Source organism: Bos javanicus, chromosome 18 (genome assembly GCF_032452875.1).
Source record: "Bos javanicus breed banteng chromosome 18, ARS-OSU_banteng_1.0, whole genome shotgun sequence".
Lineage (NCBI taxonomy): Eukaryota > Metazoa > Chordata > Mammalia > Artiodactyla > Bovidae > Bos > Bos javanicus.
In genome coordinates, this window is record NC_083885.1 from 54,446,431 (window position 1) to 54,467,393 (window position 20,963).

At 52.6% G+C, this 20,963-nt stretch overlaps 1 protein-coding gene across 1 annotated transcript in view; it reads right to left on the reverse strand.

Annotated features, from left to right (window-relative positions):
• Positions 1-14,555: 14,555 nt before the first annotated feature.
• Positions 14,556-20,963, reverse strand: part of SLC8A2 (solute carrier family 8 member A2) — a 33,176-nt gene continuing 26,768 nt past the window's right edge. Inside the window, exons 9-10 of the mRNA XM_061388807.1 lie at positions 17,595-17,873; positions 14,556-15,178 (exon numbers count right to left, since the gene is read on the reverse strand). Of these exons, the coding sequence (XP_061244791.1) occupies positions 14,802-15,178; positions 17,595-17,873 (656 nt within the window). The 3' untranslated portion in view covers positions 14,556-14,801. The remainder of the gene's footprint in view (positions 15,179-17,594; positions 17,874-20,963) is intronic.

The window sequence follows — 20,963 nt, forward strand, 5'->3', positions numbered from 1 at the left end:
TAAGATGTGGCTGGTTACACATCTGCTGGAGATCAAAGGATTCCCCGGAGGAGCCTGGGGCCCAGGCAGCCTTTGAAACTGGTGTTCTAGTGAAATAAAGAAGGTATCTGCAACAGAAGTTTATTGAGCACCTACTGTGTGCTGGTTGATGTTCTGGAGATGTCACAGGGAGCAAAAGACAACCTTTCCTGGCCTCCTGGCCCTCACATGCTCCTGGGGATGGTGTGGGGGAGAGAGAAGAGTCAGGTATATAAATGTGTAAGTATAAAGTCACATCTGGAGGTGATAAGTGCTCTGAGATGAAGCAGAATAAAGACAGGAGATGACAAAAGCTGGACAGGTGTCATCTGAGCAGAAACCTGAAGAAGGGGATGGAGGGAGCTCTGCAGGTGTCTGCCTATCATGCCAGGCAGAGGGATGGCAGGTGCAAAGGGCCTGGGGCAGGAATGTTTTCCAGGCCAGCGAGGGCAGGAGGGAGAGCAAGACCCCTGGGATTCATTCTCTCACTGGCGTTTTCTACAGTAGGGTCTTTGGGAAAAAAAAAAAGATGGCATGTGTTTTGTTTGTTAATTTTTAAAATGTATTTATTTTCGCCTGTGCTGGGTCTTCACTGCAGTGTGCGGGCTTCTCTTGTGGAATGCGGGCCCAGTACTTACAGCACTCCGGCTCAGTAGTTGTGGCTCATGGGCTTAGGTGCTCCGCAACATGTGGAGTCTTCCTGGACCAGGGATTGAACTGCACTGGTAGGCAGATTCTAGACCACCGGGCAAGTCCTTCCATGTGTTTTTCCTTAATTTTTTTTTATTCATTTTATTTTTGGCCGTGCTGCACCTTCATTGCTGCACGCAGGCTTTCTCTAGTTGCGCCGAGCAGGGCTGAGTCTCCAGTTGCGGTGCGTGGGCTTCTGACTGCAGTGGCTTCTCTAGTTGCGGAGTACGGGCTCTAGAGCACAGGCTCAATAGTTGTGGTGCATGGACTTAGTTGCTCCTTGGCATGTGGGATCTTCCCGGACCAGGGATCGAACCAGCATCCCCTGCATTGCAAGGCGGATTCTTAACTCCTGGACCACTAGGGAAGCCCTGCAGGAGGGTCTTTATCCTTTGGTGACCTCAGATTCTCAAGGGGATGTGTAAGTGGGTATCAGGAGGCCTGTGAACTCCCTCAAGTCTTCCTGGCAAAGTACGGACCTGGTGCCTATGTGATTTTACAGGGAGATGGCCCATAGTTTTCATCCTATGATCAAAAAGAATGCTTGACCCCCAACAGCTAGAAACCATCACCCCAGAGGAAGAATTCTAGAAAAGAAATGAGGCAGAGATCCAGAGAGAAGGGGACAGAAGTTAGAGGAGATGAACACCCAGGGAAAGGAGGGGCAGAGGTGGGCAGACGGAGTCTCAGAGAGAGAGAAGGGGGCTGAGAGGGCTGGCTGGAGACCATACCCGCACCCCTGCTGGGCTCTCTAAGGATATTTTTATGACCCTCATAAACAGCTCAATCTCTGCCACACCCTGCTGCTCCCTCCTCCTCCTGTCTTGTGGAAATTAAACAAAACCACCCAGGCCCCGGGGAAGGGAGTCAGACCACTGGAGTTACAGCAAGAAGGACTGAGGTTAGGACAGCAGCAGCTGTCCCAGAGTGGGGGGCCGAAGGTGATGGCCCGGTCCCCCCAGCCTCCCAGGAAGGCCCCTCTCATCCACCCAGGGCTCAGCTTCACATCCACACGACCCACCGCCTTGCCTCTGTCTCATCCAGGACTGTCCCTGTCTTTCTCTGTGTCCCTGACTCTTGTCCTTTGACACGCCCCCTCGGCACACCATCAGCTTTCCTCCCTGGCCATCTCCAAGGATCTGGGGTCCAGACCCACCTCAGATCAGCTCTTTCCTTTCTAAGCCTCAATTTCCCCTGAATGAGACAGGGTCCCAAGGGGGCGGGGAGTGAGTGATGGCGAAATGGTTAAACTGGAAGGTGCCAGGACACTCAGACTCTGGCCGCCTTGACTGAGTCTGGGGTCCTCATCCCAATGGATGCTCCCCCAAAACTCTCCCAGGCACTGTTCCTCGGGTGACACTGGCCCTTTAAGGAAGGCAGAGGGGTAGAGAAGAGCCTTTAATCACTGCCACACGTACCCCGCCCCCCAGATAGGGGTTTTGGAGCAGAAAATTAATTTAAATCACTTTTTAATTAAAGATGCAAAGCTCTTCTGGGTGCGCCCCCCTCTCCCCTCCCCCTACAGCCTTCAGTCGAAGCTTAGGGTGTAGGAGTCTGGGATCTAGGCCCCCAGCTTCGCTTTGGGTCTGGAGGGGCGTGCTGAGGTCCCCAGGCCCAAGCTTGTCCTGAAGACAAGAAGGATGGCCCATCTGACGGTGATGGGGGTCAGGGGTAGAGGGAGTGGATGGAAGGAAGGAAGCAGTTGTGTCTTAACTGGGTGGGGGTCTGGGTGAGGCCAATTTAGGGGGCTGAGTGGCTCGAGGAGAGGTGAAAACAGAGCAGTGGAAAGAGAGAAAGAAGGAAAGGGGGTCAGACCGAGTCCCAGAGCGATGCGGAGAGAGGAGAGCGGAGGGGGGGAGAGACTGAGGAGAGAGAGGAAGGGAGAGACACAGAGAGACAGAGACCAGAGTTATTCCTCTCATCGCTCTGAACTCAGCCCCCAGACGAGGAGGAGGGGCTTGGACTCTTGAGCATAAATCTTTTTAATTAAAGAGAAGAGCAGGAGAAAATAGGAATGTCTGGGAGAGAAACTGATGGGAAAGGCCAGAGGCTGGAGGGGGAATGAGGGGGGAGGCTGGCTTTCTCACTCCCTCTGCCCCAGTCTGTCTCACCCAGACACACACACACACACACACACACACGCACGCACGCACACACATGCACACAAACACACCAGCCCAACTCTCTGCAGAGCTGTCTCCCTTTAGTGGTTCCTGGAGGGACCCTTGGACCCTTTGTCCCAGGCAGGGGAGGGTGCCAGTGTTTGCTGGTTGTCTGCATCCGTGAGGTGCTGTGTGGGCCCGGGTGTGTAGGTATCTGGAAGCCTCTTACCTGCTCTCATGCCTTTCTGGATGTGTGTTTGGGCTTCCCTCGTGGCTCAAATGGTAAAAGAATCTGCCTGCAGTGAGGGAGACCTGGGTTCAATCCCTGGGTGGGGAAGAACCCCTGGAGGAGGGCATGGCAACCCACTCTAGTATTCTTGCCTGGAGAATCCCCATGGACAGAGGAGGCTGGCGGGCTACAGTCCATGGGGTCGCAAAGAGTCGGACACGACTAAGCGACTAACACACTCTCTGGATATGTGTATCTGGATGTGTTTCTTCATCTGTCTGTGTGTGCGTGTGAGCGCATCTCAGCAGAGGCACAGACTCCCACGTGAACACCAGCCTTAGGAGGGATCTCAACCCTTAACCCCATCCCAGGCCTTAGAGCACCCCTGTGGATCTGGGGGACCTCCCAGGGCAACACTTGGCATCCAAGCTGTTAGTGGGTGGTGGGGAGGAACCCTGCTGGGAGCCACTCAGCACTCCCGCATCTTCTCTCTAGAGCCTGCCAGCTCCCTGCCTCAGTTTCCCCCCTTTGTCATCAGCTATGTCCCCCTTGCCCCCCTCCCCAACTCCTGGTCTCTCTCCCAGGGTCTGTATCTCAGAGGTAGGGAAAGACAGGGTCCTGAGTCAGGGGCTGTGTTTCTGTCTTGGGTGTCTGTCTGTCTTTCCAGCTGCCTGCCTCATGTGTCTCTCCCTCTACTTTTCTTTCTCTCTGTCTCTCTTTCTCTGGACGATCTCTCCATGTCTCCGTCTCCATCTCTCTCTCCTGCTCCCAATCTCTCCTTTTCTCTTTCTCTCCCGCCGCCGCCCCAACTCCGTCGTCTCTGGGGACCCGTGTCTCTGGCCTTTGTCTCTGCACCTCTCTGCGCCCCCACCCCTGTTCCTGAGTTTCTGCCTTCCTGCACCTAGCTGCCCAGGCTTCTCCTAGTCTCCTCGCCAGTTCCTCCTCCTGTGCCTGGCCCGGCTCCAGGAGAAGGAAACATTTATCTTGGTGGGCGCCTCCCCCACCCCAGCCCACGCCGGCCCCTCCTGCCCGCCGCCAGGCCATCCATCACCAGAGCTGGTGACTCCGGCGGCTCATTTGTCACCCGCTGCCTGCCGCCCCGCCAAGCAATCATACCATTAGCCATGGCTCGGCAGAGGCCACGGGGCGGACCGGGCCTGACCTGGGCGGGGGAGGGCCAGGGCCGCGACTCCCCCCACCCCAGCCCCCTTCCCGTCTCTCTGGCCTTGTTTTCTGAATCTGCCTCCTGTCTCCTTTCTGAGTCTCCCGCTTCACTCCTTTTGCCTCGCCCCCCCCCCTCCTCTCCCCTTCTTCTTTCACTGTGTCCTTGGCTGTGTCTGTCTGTCCGTCTGTCCATCTGTCTCTGCATCTTTTTCTCTGTGCCTGTGTCTCTGTCTCCATCTCTCTCACACATTCTCACTCTCACTTTCCATCTCTTCTTTTTCTGTCTCCCCACCCCCACCCCCAGCCCCGTCTCTGTCTCTGGGGACCTCTGTCTCTCCATCTCTTTTTCTCTCTCCATGTCTCCACCTCTATGCCCCAACCCTGGGTCCCCGGGGACTGTTTGTTTCTGTCTGTCTCTGCCCCTGGGTCTCTCTGTAACTCTCTGCCTCCGTTTCTATCTCCCTCTGTCTGTATCTCTCCCTTTCTCCCTTTCCCCGCTTTGCCCTGCTCAGGTTGTCTCTCCACCTCTCAGTCTCTGGTTTCCTCCTGTGCATCTCCAAGTGGCGGCCTCTCTTTGGCTTTGTGCACTGGGTGAGAGGCCTGAGGATTACTTTCAACCTGGAGCTGTCTCTGCCGGAATTCCTCAGCCTTTCCCACCTTCCTCAGCGCTGCGTGTTAGGGCTCTGGTTTCCCTCTCCTCCTTCTCTGTCTCCTCCTGTCTTACTCTGTTGCCCTCCCCACACCCGATGATGTTTTGTTCTGGGCCCCCTCCCTCCCCTGCACCCTCCCCCCTGCCTCTTGTGTGTTCCCCTTCCCCTCCACCCTGTGGTCCCTCCTCTTCTGACCCCAGCTGCCCCCTTTCAATCCATCATCCTTGACATTTCCTTCCCTCCACCTTAGGAAGAGAAAATTGCAAGGAGAGGGCAAGGGGGGGACGAGCTAGCGGGCAGGTGCCCTGGGAGACCCTGGAGGCCTTCTCTCCCCCGCCCTCCTCCCCAGTCCTGTCTGGAAGTCCTCCTGAGAGTCTGACTTTAGTCCTCAGGGGGATGGGAGGACACAGAGGAGATGCTGGGAGCAAGCCCATCCCTGTTGCTGGGACTGCAGAAGCTGAGTGCTGAGGAGGGAGCTGGGGGTGTGGGGCCGGGGACGGGGGCGTGGGCGGGAGACCTGGGCACAATTGCACCCCCCTCATTCCTTGGTGCCTAAGGAACTTCCCTGGTGGCTCAGATGGTAAAATATCTGCCTGCAGCGCGGGAGACACGGATTCGATCCCTGGGTTGGGAAGATCCCCTGGAGAAGGGAATGGCAACCCACTCCAGTTTTCCTGCCTGGAGATTCCCATGAATAGAGGAACCTGGCAGGCAATAGTCCATAGGATCGCAGAGTCGGACAAAACTGAGCAACTAACATGCATTTTCCTTGGGGAAGAGGGAAGTCCCATTCACACCCCTCTGACCCAACAGCAGCCCCCAACGGTGGTACCTGTAACTCCCCACTGAATGAAGCAGCCCTCCCTTTCATCAGCCGGGAGTTAATAAAGACCCCAACTTCTTCACTCCAGGTTGGGCTCCCAAAGAGGGTTCTAGAGTCCTCAGTGGACCTCACTGCCCATAGGAAGTGGGTGACCTGTTCATCAACACACCCCTTAATGCTTTCCTTCCCTGTCTCTCCTCCAGTATTTCCTGGAATCACCTTACAAACAAGCCTGGGACAGTGGCCAGGCAGGGACATGGTGGATGAGCAGAAAGTGGGGTAAAAGGAGAAGGGAATCCTCCCCCCTCGGCTATGATGGTTAATTGTATATGTTCATTCGACTAAGCTATCGTGCCCAGAGTTAAGGAGATTAACCTCCATAACGTGGGTGGGCCTCACCCAATCTGCTGAATGCCTTAAAGAAAAACAGACTGAGGTTCCCTAAGCAAAGGGGAATTCTGTTTCCAGACTGTCTTCAGATTTGAGCTGCAACCTCAGTGCCTCCCTGAGTTCCACTGATTTGGGACTTTTCAGCCTCTACAATCACATAAGCCAATTATTTAAAATAAATCTTTCATTATCTATTTATCCATGCATCCTATTGGTTCAGTTTCTCATGCTACCACATGGATGGACCTTGAAAACGTTACTCATGCTGAGTGAAAGAAGTCAGTCACAAGAGACCATGTATTGGACTTCCCTGGTGGTTCAGTGGTTGGGAGTCTGCCTGCTAATGCAGGGAACGCAGGTTCGTTCCCAGTGCGGGAAGATCCCACGTGCCTTGGAGCAGCTAAGACAACTACTGAAGCCTGTGCTCTGCAGCAGGAGAAGTCACCGCCAGGAGAAGACTGTGCACCCCAACCAGAGGGTAGCCACCGCTTGCAGCAACGAAGACCCAGCACAGGCAAAAATACATACATGAATAAAATTCAAACATTAAAACAAAACCCCACATATAGCAGGATGCCATTTACATGAAATATCCAGAATAGGCAAATCCATAGAGATAGGAAGAAGATTAGTGGCTGCCTGGGGCAGGGGTGGAGGGGTGAATGGGGAGTGGCTGGGTGTGATGAGAAGGGTCTGGAACTAGACAGTGATGGCGGCTCCACAACGTGCCCTTGAAAACGGCTAAAACAGTACATTTTATGTGAAGTGTTCTTGTTGTCATTTAGTCACTGAGTTGTATCCAACTTTTTGTAAACCCATGGATGAGAGCCCACCAGGCTCCTCTGTCAATGGGATTTTCCAGGAAAGAATACTGGAGTGGGTTGCCATTTCCTTCTCTAGGGGATCTTCCCAACCCAGGTCTCCTGTATTGCTGGCAGATTCTTTATCACTTGAGCCACCAGGGAAGCCTCAATTATAAGCGTGTGAAGCGTATTTTATCATAATTTTAAAAAAGAGTTCAAGATATAGAGATCTATAGAAACTCACAACAAGTGGCAGTGGTGAATTAACTCCAGACACGGTGTAGTTGCTGCTGTAACAAACCAGCCCAACATCAATGGCTTAGAACAGCACAACTTTATTCTCTCACAGTCCCAGAAGATGAAAGTCCAAAATCAGTCCCCATGGCCAAAATCAAGCAGGGCTGCAACCCCTCCGGAGGTTCTAGGGAACAAGCAGTTCCCTGCCTGTTCTGGCTTCTGGGGGCTGCAGCATTCCCTGGCTTGTGGCCACATTGCTCCAATCTTCAAGACCAGCATCTTCAAATCTCTGCCCCATCTTCACACGGCCTCCTCCTCTGCGTGTGGCATTATCTCCTGTTTGCCTCCCCCTTCTGAGGATCCATGCTGATCCAGGCTGATCCCGGATCATCTTCCCATCTCAAGATCCTTAACGTAATTACACCTGCAAAATCCTGTTTTGTCACATGAGTGAACACATTCACAGTCTCCAGAAATTAGGATGTGGATATCTTCTGGGCGGGGGGTCTATCATTCAGCCTACCACAGATGGTCTCCAACAACTCCTCCCCTTCTTCCAGGCACCCTCTCCACCCACTGAGAGGTGGTGTCTATTACCTCGCCCCTTGAATCCTGTGACTTGCTTTGACCCAGGGGATATGGCAGACATGGGCTTACAGCTTTCAAAGCAGCTCTCTTGGAATCCAGACACCATGCCATAAAGAGTTCACTTAGCCAAGGGGGCTCCAGGGAGAGCTGAAGTGGCCCAGCCCACAGACAGTACCCACTGCCAGCCACAGATGAAGGCACCTTGCAACCCCAACCAAGCTCCAAGATGGACACAGCCACATGGTGACCTCAGCCACCACCACCAGCAACACACAGAATTGTGAGGATTGTTGTTTTAAGCCACCAAGTTTCAGGGTGGTTTGTTGCTCGGTCATAGATAACTGTTACACACAGAGAGACACAGACACAGGGGAGGTGGGGGGCAGGGGGAGGCTGACACTTGGAAAGAGAGAGAGAAAGAGGGAAGGCATGAAGATACAATTGAGAAAGCAAAGCAGAGACACACAGAGAGAGGGGAAATTAAGGAAATGGAGGAGACAGCATCAAAGAGAGACAGAGACCTCTGGAAAGAGATGGACAGGGTGGTGGGGAGGGAGACAGCAGTGTACAGACAAGATACAGAAGAAAGGGAAACAGAAATTGTCAAGAAAGACACGGGCTCCTGTCAACAGCCCTGGCTCAGCTTTCAGCTGACAGTCAGCATCAACTGTCAGCCACGTGAGGAAGTTATCTTAGGAGTTAGTGACTTGCCTTCAGATAACTGCAGTCTCATCTGACAGCTGATCACAATCGTGAGAGACCCCAAGTCCACCCGGAGAGCCTAAGTGAACTGGGGCCAACCACAAGAGATAATAACTTGTCATTTTTAAGTCGCTAAGTTTGGGGTGGTTGTTAGGTAACCACACGTACCCAGAATGAGATGCTTGGAGTGTCACAGAAAGGTGGGTGAAGAAATTGAAGGATTAGGGGGAGGTTTTAGTCTGAAGATTTATTTGGATGAAATAGACTAAGGACTCGGGGAACTGTTAAGACAGGTGAAGCAGAGGAAATGTGCATTTCAGAGTCTGGGAACATTAGAGGATCAGGACTGGATCCAGATGAAGACCTTAATCTCAGAACAGGTGATGCACAGACTTAGACAACAAACCGATGGGTGCCAGTTGGGGGGAAGGATCAGGGGAAGGGATAGGTAGAGAGTTTGGGATGGACATGTACACATGGCTATATTTACAATGCCTAACCAACAAGGACCTACTGTATAGCATGCGGAACTCAGCTCAACGTTGTGTGGCAGCCTGGATGGGAAGGGAGTTTGGGGGAGAATGGATACATGTATATGTATGGCTGACTTCCTTCGCTGTTCACCTGAAACTGTCACAGTATTGTTAATCCGCCATACTCCAATACAAAATGAAGGGTTTTTTTTTTTTTTTTTAAAGAGCAGGCGATACAAAGAATCTGGGGCTCTTTGGCATTAATTTCAGTGGTGATTTCATACCTAGAGTCTGATTGCTTTTCAGAGCATCAACTCTATGAGTTTCCGCAAAGCTTTCTGCAGAAGAGACTGTTCATTGCTCCTCAACATCCAATCTCTCATCTTCCTTTAAAAATCCTCTATGACTTTTAGCATGATGACTGAGAACTAAAACTATATTTTCCCTAGCTCCTCTTCCAGCTCAGTGAAACCAGATGGTTCCGATCTGGACACTAAGATGTAGAAGGAAGCGATACGTGGAACTCCTGGGTCAAAGCCTTACAGAAGATGGTGGATCCGGGACCTCTCCTCCCCTCTCCCTCCTTCCGGTTGCATGATGACGTCATGGAGGTGCGCCATCTTGGACCAAATAGATGAGGGTCATAGTCCGGCTATGTCCGAGTGACTAGTAGAGCAGCTACTTTGCATGCTTCCGTGGCAGCTCAGACGGTAAAGAATCTGCCTGCGATGCAGGAGACCTGGGTTCGATCCCTGGGTCAGGAAGATTTCCTGAAAAAGGGAATGGCAACCCACTCCAGTATTCTTGCCTGGGAAATCCCATGGACAGAAGAGCTACAGTCCCTGGGGTTGCAAAGAGTCGGACAGGACTGAGCGACTAACACTTTCCCTTTCCTGAAATAGAGCTGCCGTACCAGCTGTAACTGTTACACAAGAGAGAAATAAATTCTAATCTTATTTAAACCACTACTATTTTGGATCCCTGCTAGTCACATCTAAACTCATACCTAATTGCTATTAATAAAAATATGAATAGGAAGCTCTTATGGGGCTCCCCTGGTGGCTCAAAGAGTAAAGAATCCGCCTGCAATGCGACAGACCTAGGTTTGATCCCTGGGTCGGGAAGATCCCTTGGAGAAGGAAATGGCAACCCATTCCAGTATTCTTGCCTGGAGGATCCCATGGACAGAGGAACATGGCGGGCTATAGTCCATGGGGTCGCAGAGTCGGACATAACTGAGCAACTAACATTTTACACTTATGAGGGCTTACATAGAGCACCTCTCCAGGTTCTAGAAACCAGCCCGGCAGGATAGAAGTGGGAACATCTTATCTTCTAGCCCCAGACTGCCCACCATCCCTTGTTTCCCTATACCGTGCACAGCCTTGTTAATATCTCCTTTTTAACATTTGCCTAAGTCACCCAGTTCGGTGACACGGGCGTCCTGTGGTGTCTTACTACAGAGTCCTTGCCCTCACAAGTCCCAGCGAGGCTATCACCTCTGGCACCCTGTTGGGCATCTGTCCCCCTGACCACAGTGTCAACCTGGGAAGAACAGGGCCCAGCAACATTTTGGTCTCTGCAGTGTCCCATGCACAGTGCCAGACACAGGCAGGCACCCAATGGACACGTGAATGAAAGAATCCCAGGGTCTGCAGGGAGAGGAAAGCATACTCCCGCTTGTCTATTTCTTGTCCCCTGGGCTTGATGATTGAAGAACTGGGACTCAGGTGACAAAGCAGTTCACGGGAAGTCTTGCATTTCTCTGTCCTTTTGACGCTAGTTGTTCCTGGATGGGGTGTGTATGTGTAAATGAGCAAGTAAACTGGAAAGTATAACTATTCCCATCTACTAAGCTCTTACTTTGTTGTTCACTCACTAAGTTGTATCCGACTCTCTGGGACCCCATGAACTGCAGCACACCAGGCTTCCCTGTCCTTCACTATCTCCCAGAGTTTGCTCAAACTTAATGTCCATTGAGTCAGTGATGCCATCCAACCATCTCATCTTCTGTAGCCCCCTTACCCTCTTGCCTAAGCTCTTACTGTTGTTAGGTAGTAGTCTAAAAAATATATATGTATATTTAATACAATAATCATACAATTTAATACAATAATCTTGTGAAACAGGGACTTCTTAGTATTAGTTCCTATTATTATTAGGCACTATTAGTTCCTATTATTATTGAAAGTGAAACTGTTAAAGTCACTCAGTCGTCTCCAACTCTGTGACCCCATGAGTTGTAGCCCACCAGGCTCCTCTGTCCATGGGAGCAGGCAAGAATACCAGAGTGGGTAGCCATTCCCTTCTTCAGGTCTTCCTGACCCAGGGGTTGAATCCAAGTCTCCCCCATTGCATGCAGATTCTTTACCATCTGAGCCACCAGGGAAGCCCCCAGATGGTAAAGTGTCTGCCTACAATGCGGGAGACCCAGGTTCGATCCCTGGGTCGGGAAGATCCCCTGGAGAAGGAAATGGCAACCCACACCAGTACTCTTGCCTGGAAAATCCCATGGACTGAGGAGCCTGGTAGGCTACAGTCCATGGGGTTGCAAAGAGTCAGACACGACCGAGCGACCTCACTTCACTTCACTTCATCCCCATTTTCCAGGTGAAGGAACTGAAGCACTGAGACAGTAAATCATTATGCTATGTTGTTTCCAATGACAAATAATTCAAATTGCTCCCAAGCTGCCCCTTGGAAGACCTTGTATCCAGGCGAGGAACATGGCGTTGCTGGTGGGGTGAATCGGCATCTGTGATGCTCCTTTTTGTGTCCAATCCCAAGCCCTGGAAACGCCCCTGTTTGAAGCAGAGACCGCACTCCTTTTCCTGTCTCCAGGCTCACACCTTTCCCTGCCTCTGTCCCCGTTGTCCTGGTTCACATCTGGTAGAATTAGAGGTGTCCTGCTCCCGTTCTGCGCCCTGGACGTCTTCTCTGCCCTTCCTTGCTGTGGGACTTTGGGCAAGTTGCTTCCTCTCTCTGAGCCTGTTTCCTCAGTAGAAGGAATTGACTCTGACGACTGATGGCAGACCGCATAAGGCCGCACAGTGCAAGCATCATGGCCCTCCTCAACGCCCGCCGCTGTTGGCACTGTTCTCGCCAGCTTCAGATCCCTTGCCTTCAGTGCCCTCTTGCCCTACACCTCCTCCCACCTTGCAGGAAAAGCCCTCTCAGGCCCGTAACTCCCTTTAGAAACTCTCTCTCAAGATTCTCCAAACTCTGATCTACATGCTCTGACTCAGTTTCCCCACCTTCTACCCACTCCTCACTCTTCTTCAGTCTGACTTCTGCTCCCACATTCTCCCCTCAACTGCTTACATCAAGATCTAAACCCACGGGGAGCCTCTAAGCTCTCATTTTCCTCCACTTCACAGCCTTGGGTCCTGCTGACCATGCCCTCATTCTAGAAACTTCTCTTGGCTTCAGTTGCCCCACTCTCCTGGTTTCCCACCAACTTCTCTGGCTTCTTCTCCTCGACAGGTCTCCCACCTTCCATGTGGCCCTTAGATGTTAGGGGTCCTCAAGGCTCTGCTTTCTTCTCCTGCTACCCAGGCCCCAGAGCAGCCCCACCCCCTCCTGTGGCTTGGTGACACCTCCTTGCCAACAAATCCCAAATCTCTCTCAAGTGCAGCTCCCTGGGCTGAGCTCAAGGTGTCCCCCGGATGTCTCTTCACCCTCTAGATGGCTCACAGGCATCTCACGTTCGGCATGAACTCACCTGAATCCTCTAAGCCTGTCCTTGGTACTTATCCCCACTTGGCTTTCCAAGCCCTCACTCTCTGGGCTGGAAATTCTTCACACTGTCCAGTCCCTCCCTCCCAGATCCACTCCCCACATGTCCACACTCCATTCTGGCCTGTAGGATTCAACCACTTGCAAGACGACCAGTCATTAACTCACAAGGCTGGACACTTTTAAACAGGCTGTGCCCTTTATCGGGACACACACACACACACATACAAGTCCTCTGAGAAAGTTACCTGATTTCTTTAGGAAACCCCCATCAACCCCAGCTCTCTTCCTCAGGCAACGCAGGATCCTCCTCTTTTGTGTTCCCAGGATACCCTATGACGTAGAAGAGTTTGTGGTGGAGGGAATGGGAGCGTGGCTAGGGAAAGTTCCTGGGTGGCATGGGGCCGTGGCCAGGGAAGCCCTTGGGTGATGGGTGGGGGCGTGGCCAGGGAAGCTCCTGTGTGGAGGGGGCGTGGCCAGGGAAGCTCTTGGGTGAAGGATGGGGGCGTGGCTAGTAAAGTTCCCGGGTAATAAGTGGGGGCGTGGTGAAGGGAAGCTCTGGGCGGACCTTCAGAGTGGTTGGTGCAAGCGGGCGTGTCCTGCAGAGGATGCTGGGAACATGGAAAAACCCAGGTTACTTGGTGTATTTTCCAGTTGCCCAAATCTTAAAGACTTCATTAGCTCTCTCGTCGTGAATTCCAACTTCCCACGGGGAGGCCGTTTTTCCAGGCATAATTTCAGTTTTATGGCAACTTTTACAGAAATCACAGAGACAGCGACTAGTGCTGATGAGCTGGGAGTAGAGAAGGGAGTACGCAACAGGTCTGGGATGTTGGGGGTGATGCACAACAGGAGGATAGGACGCTAAAAACCGGTGGGAAGCAGGTGTTATGGGGGTTGCAGGGGGGGTCCCAAGAAGTAGGCAGCACTCCTCACACCCCAAGTATGTCCTTTGGGCAGGAAACATCAACAGTAAGAAAATGTACATGGCCAGCCAACAGATAGGTGGCCTCCAAAGTTAAAAACACCCGCCCAGACCCCCCGACCCCCGTCCCACCCTCCCACCCACCCCTGCTCCCCTTCAGGCAGAGATGTGGCAGCATTTGCTGGCTTGTAGCATTGGTCCTCTGGGACCCTCGGTCTCCTCTTCGAGGGTCCTGCCCGAATTGGCTGGCACTGAGGGCAAATTGAGCCTTCTAGATTGTCGGGAGAGATTGGCTATATACTCCCGTGGATCCCCGGCCTCCTCCCCAAAGCCGCTTCTCACGGCTGGGGGTGTCTGCTGCCCTCTCAAAAGAAAAGTCTGTCACCCCCCCTTTTCCCCAAGTCATGCACCCTCCCGCATCCCCCCTGCCCCAAACACACTATATACACACACACACAGGCCCCCTCCCCTCCAAGGCATGGCTGGGCTCTTAGAGGTAGTGGAGGCAAGTGGGGGCTCTGGAATGTGAGAAGTTACAGGTCCAAAGTGCGCCTCCTCCAGCTCTGAAACCCCAAACGTCTCCCCTTCCCTCCCTTCTCCAAGCCTCGAGAATTAGCGTCCTCCCAAGGGCCTGAGTGGAGAAATCGGAGGTGGGGGAGGAGGGAGGTGTGTCCCCTCCCCCATGCACGCACCCACCTGTTCCCCTATCCCCCAGGCCGACGGAGCCCCCTGAGGGTTGGGGGGAGGCCCGAGATCCGTGACATCCTAGGATGGATCGGCCTCCTTCAAGGGCCCCTCAGGGAGGGCTAAGTTCTGAGGTCTTGGGGCACAGGTTCCTGGAAGGAGGCGGGGGTGTTCCTCTTGAGGACCGGGGACTTATGGGATAGAGCAAGGCTGGCAGTCTCAAGGGAGAGATCGAGAGGATCACAGATGGGGTAGGGTTCTCGGGGTGGAGGTGGGGGGGGCCTCGAGGTGGAAATTTCTCCAGGAACATAGCCAGTAACGAACAGGGATGCGGGCAGGAGCTGCAGGTAACTGCAGGAGCTGTTCTTTGCAGGAGGACCTGGGGAGGCTCCGGAGGGAAAGAGTGAAGGCTTTTAGTGGGGACGGAGGACAGGGTGGGGGCGGTGAGGAGGGGGGCGATCACGTCCCTGGAGGAAGGGCGGCCGAGTCCCCGGAGAGGAGGTTGCCTCTCCGGAGGACCAGGGAGATGCAGTCCAGCACGGATGCAGCGATCTCTCGAGGCTGGAGGCGGAGTCCCTGCGGAGGGCCCTAGAAGCCCCGAATGTGGCAGTAAGCCTCTAGGCTGGCGAAGAGGATGTAAAGGAACCATAGGCCCAGAAAGAGCGCGGTGGTGGCGAGCTTGGGGCCGCGCGGGCCGCCCAGCTCGCCGCCGATGTGCGGCCGGCGGCGGTAGAGCAGCACGGCGATGCCCACGAAGGCGAAGACGGTGAAGAGAGTGACGGAGAAGGCCAGCGTGCCGGTGCGCACCTCGAAGGGGCGGCCCTGCACCGCCCAGTACACTGCGGCCACCGACCAGGCCACGCCCAGGCCCAGGAACACGTTCACGGCGTTGGAGCCCGTCACGTTGCCGATGGACGCGTCGGCGCACTGGTCCTGCAGCGCGGCCACCTTGCTGGCGAATGTGTCTGCGGGGCGGGGACATCGAGGGTCAGAGGGGGCTCAGCGGGTGACACCCTCCCCCCATCGCAAGCATCCGTCAGTCACCTGGTTCCCAGATAGACCCACCAGCACCCCGCTGACCCCGAGGATCCAGCGTGGTCAGAGCTCCAGTAGAGCGCCCCGTGGATTCAATAGGCCAACTGAATCCTCACCCCCAAAGGCACCAATGGGATGCCCCATAGAACTAAAGTGGTGGGAAATGGTAGAAACCAGACGATTTCCCTCTTCTGGAGCTCTGGGCCCTTGATCCCACCCAGGGGGCAAAGTGAAAGTGTTAGTCACTCAGTTGTGTGGGACTGCCTCTTTGCGACCCCCATGGACTGTAGCCCACCAGGCTCCTCTTGCCAGTGGGACTCTCCAGGTAAGAAAACTGGAGTAGGTTGCCATTTCCTTCTCCAGAGGATCTTCTCCACCCAGGGATTGAACGTGGGTCTCCCACATCGAGGGCAGATTCTTTACCATCTGAGCCACCAGGGAAGCCCAAAGTCAGTTGCTTGACCTGTGCCTGCTGGCTATAGGCCCGGCTGCCTGCTTTGTTATGGAAGGTGTCTACATCCAATGGAATACACTACCTGCTCTCTGGAACTCATCACCTGTCTCTAGGGGATCCACTGCCTGCTTTCTGAGGGACTGGTCTGCATGCAATGCACAATCCATGCATTGCATGCAAGATCTGCATGCAATGTCTGGATCCACTGCCCACTGTCTGGAACTCAGCGCTTCTATGGGCCCCGCTATGTGATTTCTGTCAAGTCCTCACCTTAGTCTATGAAACCCTCTCCCATCACCTGTCTCTCCAATGCCCTGCCACATTCTTTGTATGGAATCTATCGTCTGGTTTTTACCATTTCCCACCACCTGTATGAGACATCTCATTATTTGCCTCAGTTGACGCATTGGATCAATGGGGTCCCCTGCCTAGTTTCTGTTATTCCCCACCATAGTCTATATTGCTATGGGCTCTGCTGCTTGCTCTATATGGGACTTGCCACCTGCTTTCTGTGGGATTTGTTGCCTGCCTTCTGTAGAACTCAGTCTACTTCGTGTGGGACACACTACTATATCGTTGTGGAAACCACTCTATTCTGTGGGGCCCGCTGCCTACTTTCTCTGGGACTCGCTGCCTGCTTTCGATGGGAATCACTACCTGTTTCCCATGAACCTCCTCCTGCCCGGTTTCCAGGCCCAGTCACCCCATTACCACCTGCCTGGACAAATGTCAGGCCCCACTCACCCGGCACCTCTTGCCCATCAGTTCCCTGCTTGGCTTCTGTCGAGCCTACAGCTTCGCTGCTCTGGCCTCCACCCATTTCTAGATAGCTTGCTAAGTTCGCAGGTCTCTAGAGTGGAGGGCAGGCCTCAGAACCGTTCACCTTGGTGGCTTTCTGCAGGCCCCACCACCTGCTTCCTGGGCCTACAGCGCCACCACCTGGCTGGTGAATGCATTTGATGATGAGGAAAAGAAAGCTGTGAGGCTCCGAGCTTAGTCTTCTCTCTCCTGTAGGAATTTGTCTGCGCCGCCTGGTTTCTCAGGGACCCTCCCTCAGACTTGGGGGAAAGAAGATTCCTGGCCATGGTGATTCAGTAGAATATATGCTGTCATCTCTGAGTCTTCTTTCTATGGCATTTCCTCCCATATCTGGTTTCTGTTCTGCCCCTTATCTTAATTGAAGCTTTGATGGCTTTAACTGGCCTGGTTAAAGCCTAGTGGCCTGGTTGTGATCATGCCCAGGAACAGAGGTCCATGGACTCTCCCATCTGGTTCCTTGGCAGGGGGAGGGGAGGTGAATATTAATATCTTGTTTCTACGGAACTCACTGCATGGTTTCTACGAGGTCCCCACCTTCTTTCTATGCCCCTCCCCTTCCAACACCGTCTCTTCAATGTCCTGCCACTTTCTTCTGACAAAATCCATCATCTGGTTTCTACCATTTCCTACCACCTTACTTCTATGGGACATTCCATCTGGTTGCTTTCAGGGAGAATTCAAGTTACATGGCTCGGTGGTTAAAAAAAAAAATCCACCTGCCAGTGCATGAGATGTGGATCCAATGAGCCAGGAAGATCCCTTGGAGAAGGTAATGGCAACATACTCCAGTGTTCTTGCTTGGGAAATCCCATAGAGGAGCCTGGCAGGCTACAGTCCATGGGATCACAAAAAGTCAGACTCAACTTAGTGACTAAATAACAACAACAGATTGAATCCATGAGCTCCCCCCACCTAGATTCTATTATCCCCACCTTCCTATTTCTAAGGGACCCACCAGACTTGGTTCTGTCTGATTCTACCACCTTATTTCTGCAGGACCTTTCTCCTAGGCTCCTCCACCTGCCTGGCTTCTCTGAGACCCTCCCCCAACAAGTGGTCTCCCGAGAGGTTACCGGGGATGGAGGTGCCCAGGGCCACGAAGACAACAGCGTTGACAGAGTCCTTGAGGCCAACGGTGCAGCCGAAGTGGGAAGCGAGGTCCCCGATGAGGGCGGTGAGCAGCCCAATGACCAGGATGCAGACGCCGAAGCAGGCCCAGCCGTGGCAGTACTCGGTGGGGGGCACGCAGGCAAACAGAACCTTCCAGAACACCGTCAGGAAGTGCATGACGTAGTCAAAGCACGAAGGCAGCCGCTCCTCCCGGGACCCGTCCTCCTCCTCCTCCTCGTCCCCTGTGGGCACATGACCCAGCTGGGGCACACTCCCGTGCCTCCTTCCTCGCCTACAGAGCCCCCCCTTCGGTTGAACTCCCAGACAGTCTCACTCCCAGACAAATTACTTTCCCAGAATCCCTTGAAGCTAGGAGACTGTCTGGCCCCAGGTAAAAATATTCACTTTCCCAGAATCATCTGAAGCTATAGGAGGCCGTGTGCCCAGCTAAAAATATCCAGTTTCCCAGGATCCCTTCTGCTAGGGGTGGCCAGATCCCTAGCTAAAGATATGGCTTTTCCCAGAAGGTTTTATGGTCACTGGCAGTCATGTCTGCACCTGGAAATATTCACTTCCTCTGATTCATCACAGCTGATGGTAGCCACATGATCAGCTAAAGGTGCTCACTTTCCCAGAATCCTCTGCACCTAGAGAGAACCCCCTACCCAGCTAACATTAGTCACTTCCCCAGAATCCCTTGAGGCTATCAACAGTGCTGTCCTCGGATATAAATATTCACGTTCCCAGAATTCCGTGCAGCCAGCAGCAGTCATGTCCTCAGCTTAAACACTTGCTTCCCAGAATCCCTTGCAGCAAGGGCCATGTGACCCAGTCTGGCCAAGAGACATAAACAGAGGGTTCTGGAAAGCTCTAGCTTTCCCGATAGGGGCACTGTTATCATGGGCGTGTTTTCTGAGTTTTGTAAAAGGTGCCTCATCCTTAGAGTTGTTTGTGTCACCTATGGTGACTGAATTTAACCCACTTTTGACCTGTGATTTGTGTAATGGGAAAGTGCAGATGAAATGTTTTCCTATGCTCACCCGAAACAGATAAGCGGAAAGCAATGAATGAGAAGCAATGAACGCACTTGAGTGTGCCAAGAATTACATCTGGAGGGGTACTGATAAGAAACACTGTAACCCCTGACCAGCAGCTCAGAGCAAGGGAGTAAAAGACCAGCCACCAGGTTATGAAGCCACTTTCCATGGTCTCACCCACTGGCTCCTTGGAATGTCAAGGAGCAGAGGACAGCTGGTGGCCATGGAGGCAGAGAGAGACTGGTAGATTTGGGTCATATATCCCTTTCCTACTTTTCCGGATCACATAGCCACTTGGCTTAAATAAAATAAGTAAAATGGAATTGGAAATTAAAACTGGAAACGCAAATGCAACAGGCACTCTGCTCCTTTCTATTTTCCTTGCCTTTTTTTTTTTCCCTGCCTGGAATATGGACTTGTTACCTGGAGGTACAGCAGCCATCTTGCAACCATGAGGGCAACAGCTGAGAATGGGAAAGAGAAAGAAAGAAGGAGCCTGGGCCTTTAACGAACATTACTAGGCTGCTGCTAACTTTTTATTGCCTCCTACAGATTTTTTTTGTTGTTGTTCCATGTGAGACATAAACTAGTGTACTTAAGCCACTTATGGTCAAGTTTTCTGTTGTCTGTCACTGAATGAATCCCTAACTCACCACACGGCTCAGGCTGCAGCAGGAAGGACACAGTCTTAGGGAGGAGGGGGCTGCTATCATTGCATCTTTTGGGGCTTCCCTCTTCCCTGCTCCAAATCCTGCCTTAGCTCCCCATTGCTCTCAGACCCAGGCCCACACTCCCACACTTCCAGTACCCACAGGCTCTGGCCTCTGCTTACTTCTCCAGCACCTCTCATCTAGAGAGAGCTTTATGAGTATGCTGTAGTTTTGGATCTGACGTTTTGGTATCAAATGCTGGATCCGCTGTGTGATCTTGAATCAGTGTCCTAACCTCCCTGAGCCTCCAAATAGCTATTTGAGAAATGGAAGCAATAATTGGACCTGCCTCGAGAAGGCTGTGATGATTGCATGAGTCAGGCCCTGTGATGCCTCCATGGGACCTGGCACATCTCCACTGTGATTGTTATTGTTCTGGCCATTGCTGTTGAAGGCCTTTTCCAGTGCCTGAGGGGATTCAAAGATGCTCAAAACCAAGTCCAGCCTGCAAAGAACATTCCACCAAGAATGGGAGGTAAAGGAAATACAAAAGCTCCTCTAAGCACAAGGTGGGACATGATTCATCTCCCAAGGAAGCGAGAACCAGAATGCTTTGTGTTCACATGAGGAACCAAAAGCCATTTGCAGAACAAAGTACAAAATGATCAAGCCCCAACCCGGATACTCTGGGGACACTCATTAAATGAGTTCCCATAGGAAATGGACTTCAAAGCTGCCTGACACTCAACCCATCTTCATCATTATCATCATCATAGTTATTATTGTTACTGTTATTATTATCGCTACTTCCTCTAATCACCTGCTTTCTATAGACCTGTGGCCTCCATGACCACCATCTCATGTCCACAGTTTCAGTTTTATGAACCTTCTTATGTTCACTACGTCCCTAGAGACATTGTTCTGGCTTCCCACTGTTCTTGAAGCTCAAATTGCTTGCCACATCCTCTGAAACCTTGCCTGACCCATCTCCTGCCAGTTTTTTTTTTTTTATTGTATTTACTTATTTATTTGATTGTATGGCATATGGGATCTTAGTTCCCCAACCAAGGATGGAACCCGTGCCCCCTGCCTTGGGAGCCTGGAGTCGTAACCCCTGGACCACCAGGGAAGTCTCTCCTGCCAGTTTTGACAGCCTCAGCTCATACCTGCTCCCACCCTCTCCCACTTCCTTCCATAGGCTCTCTCTCTCCAGAAGCTTCTGTCATTTAAAACATTCCATGGCTCCCCATTGCATCTAAAATGACACCCAAGCCCCCTCCTGTGGCCTCTAAGGCCTTTGGGGTCTGGACCCTGCTCACCTCCAACCTAATCCCAGTCCTCTTCTTCATGCCTGAAACCAGTCACCGTCCCCAAATGTGCCATAATCTCCCACATTTCCATACGCAACACTTCCCTCCACCTGGCACTCTCTTCCTGGCCAACTCCTATTCCTATTTGAAAAATCAGATCAGAAGCCTCCTCCTCCAGGAAGCCCTCCTTGACCTTCAAGCTGGGTCAGACACCTGGTCTGGGCTCCCTCAACCCAGGCCTGCCCACTCTGGCTCATCATTCTCTTGTGACAGGTCTGTCTCTCCCATTGGACAGTGAGCTCTGTGAGAACAGGGCCCAAGCTGCCAAGAGCATT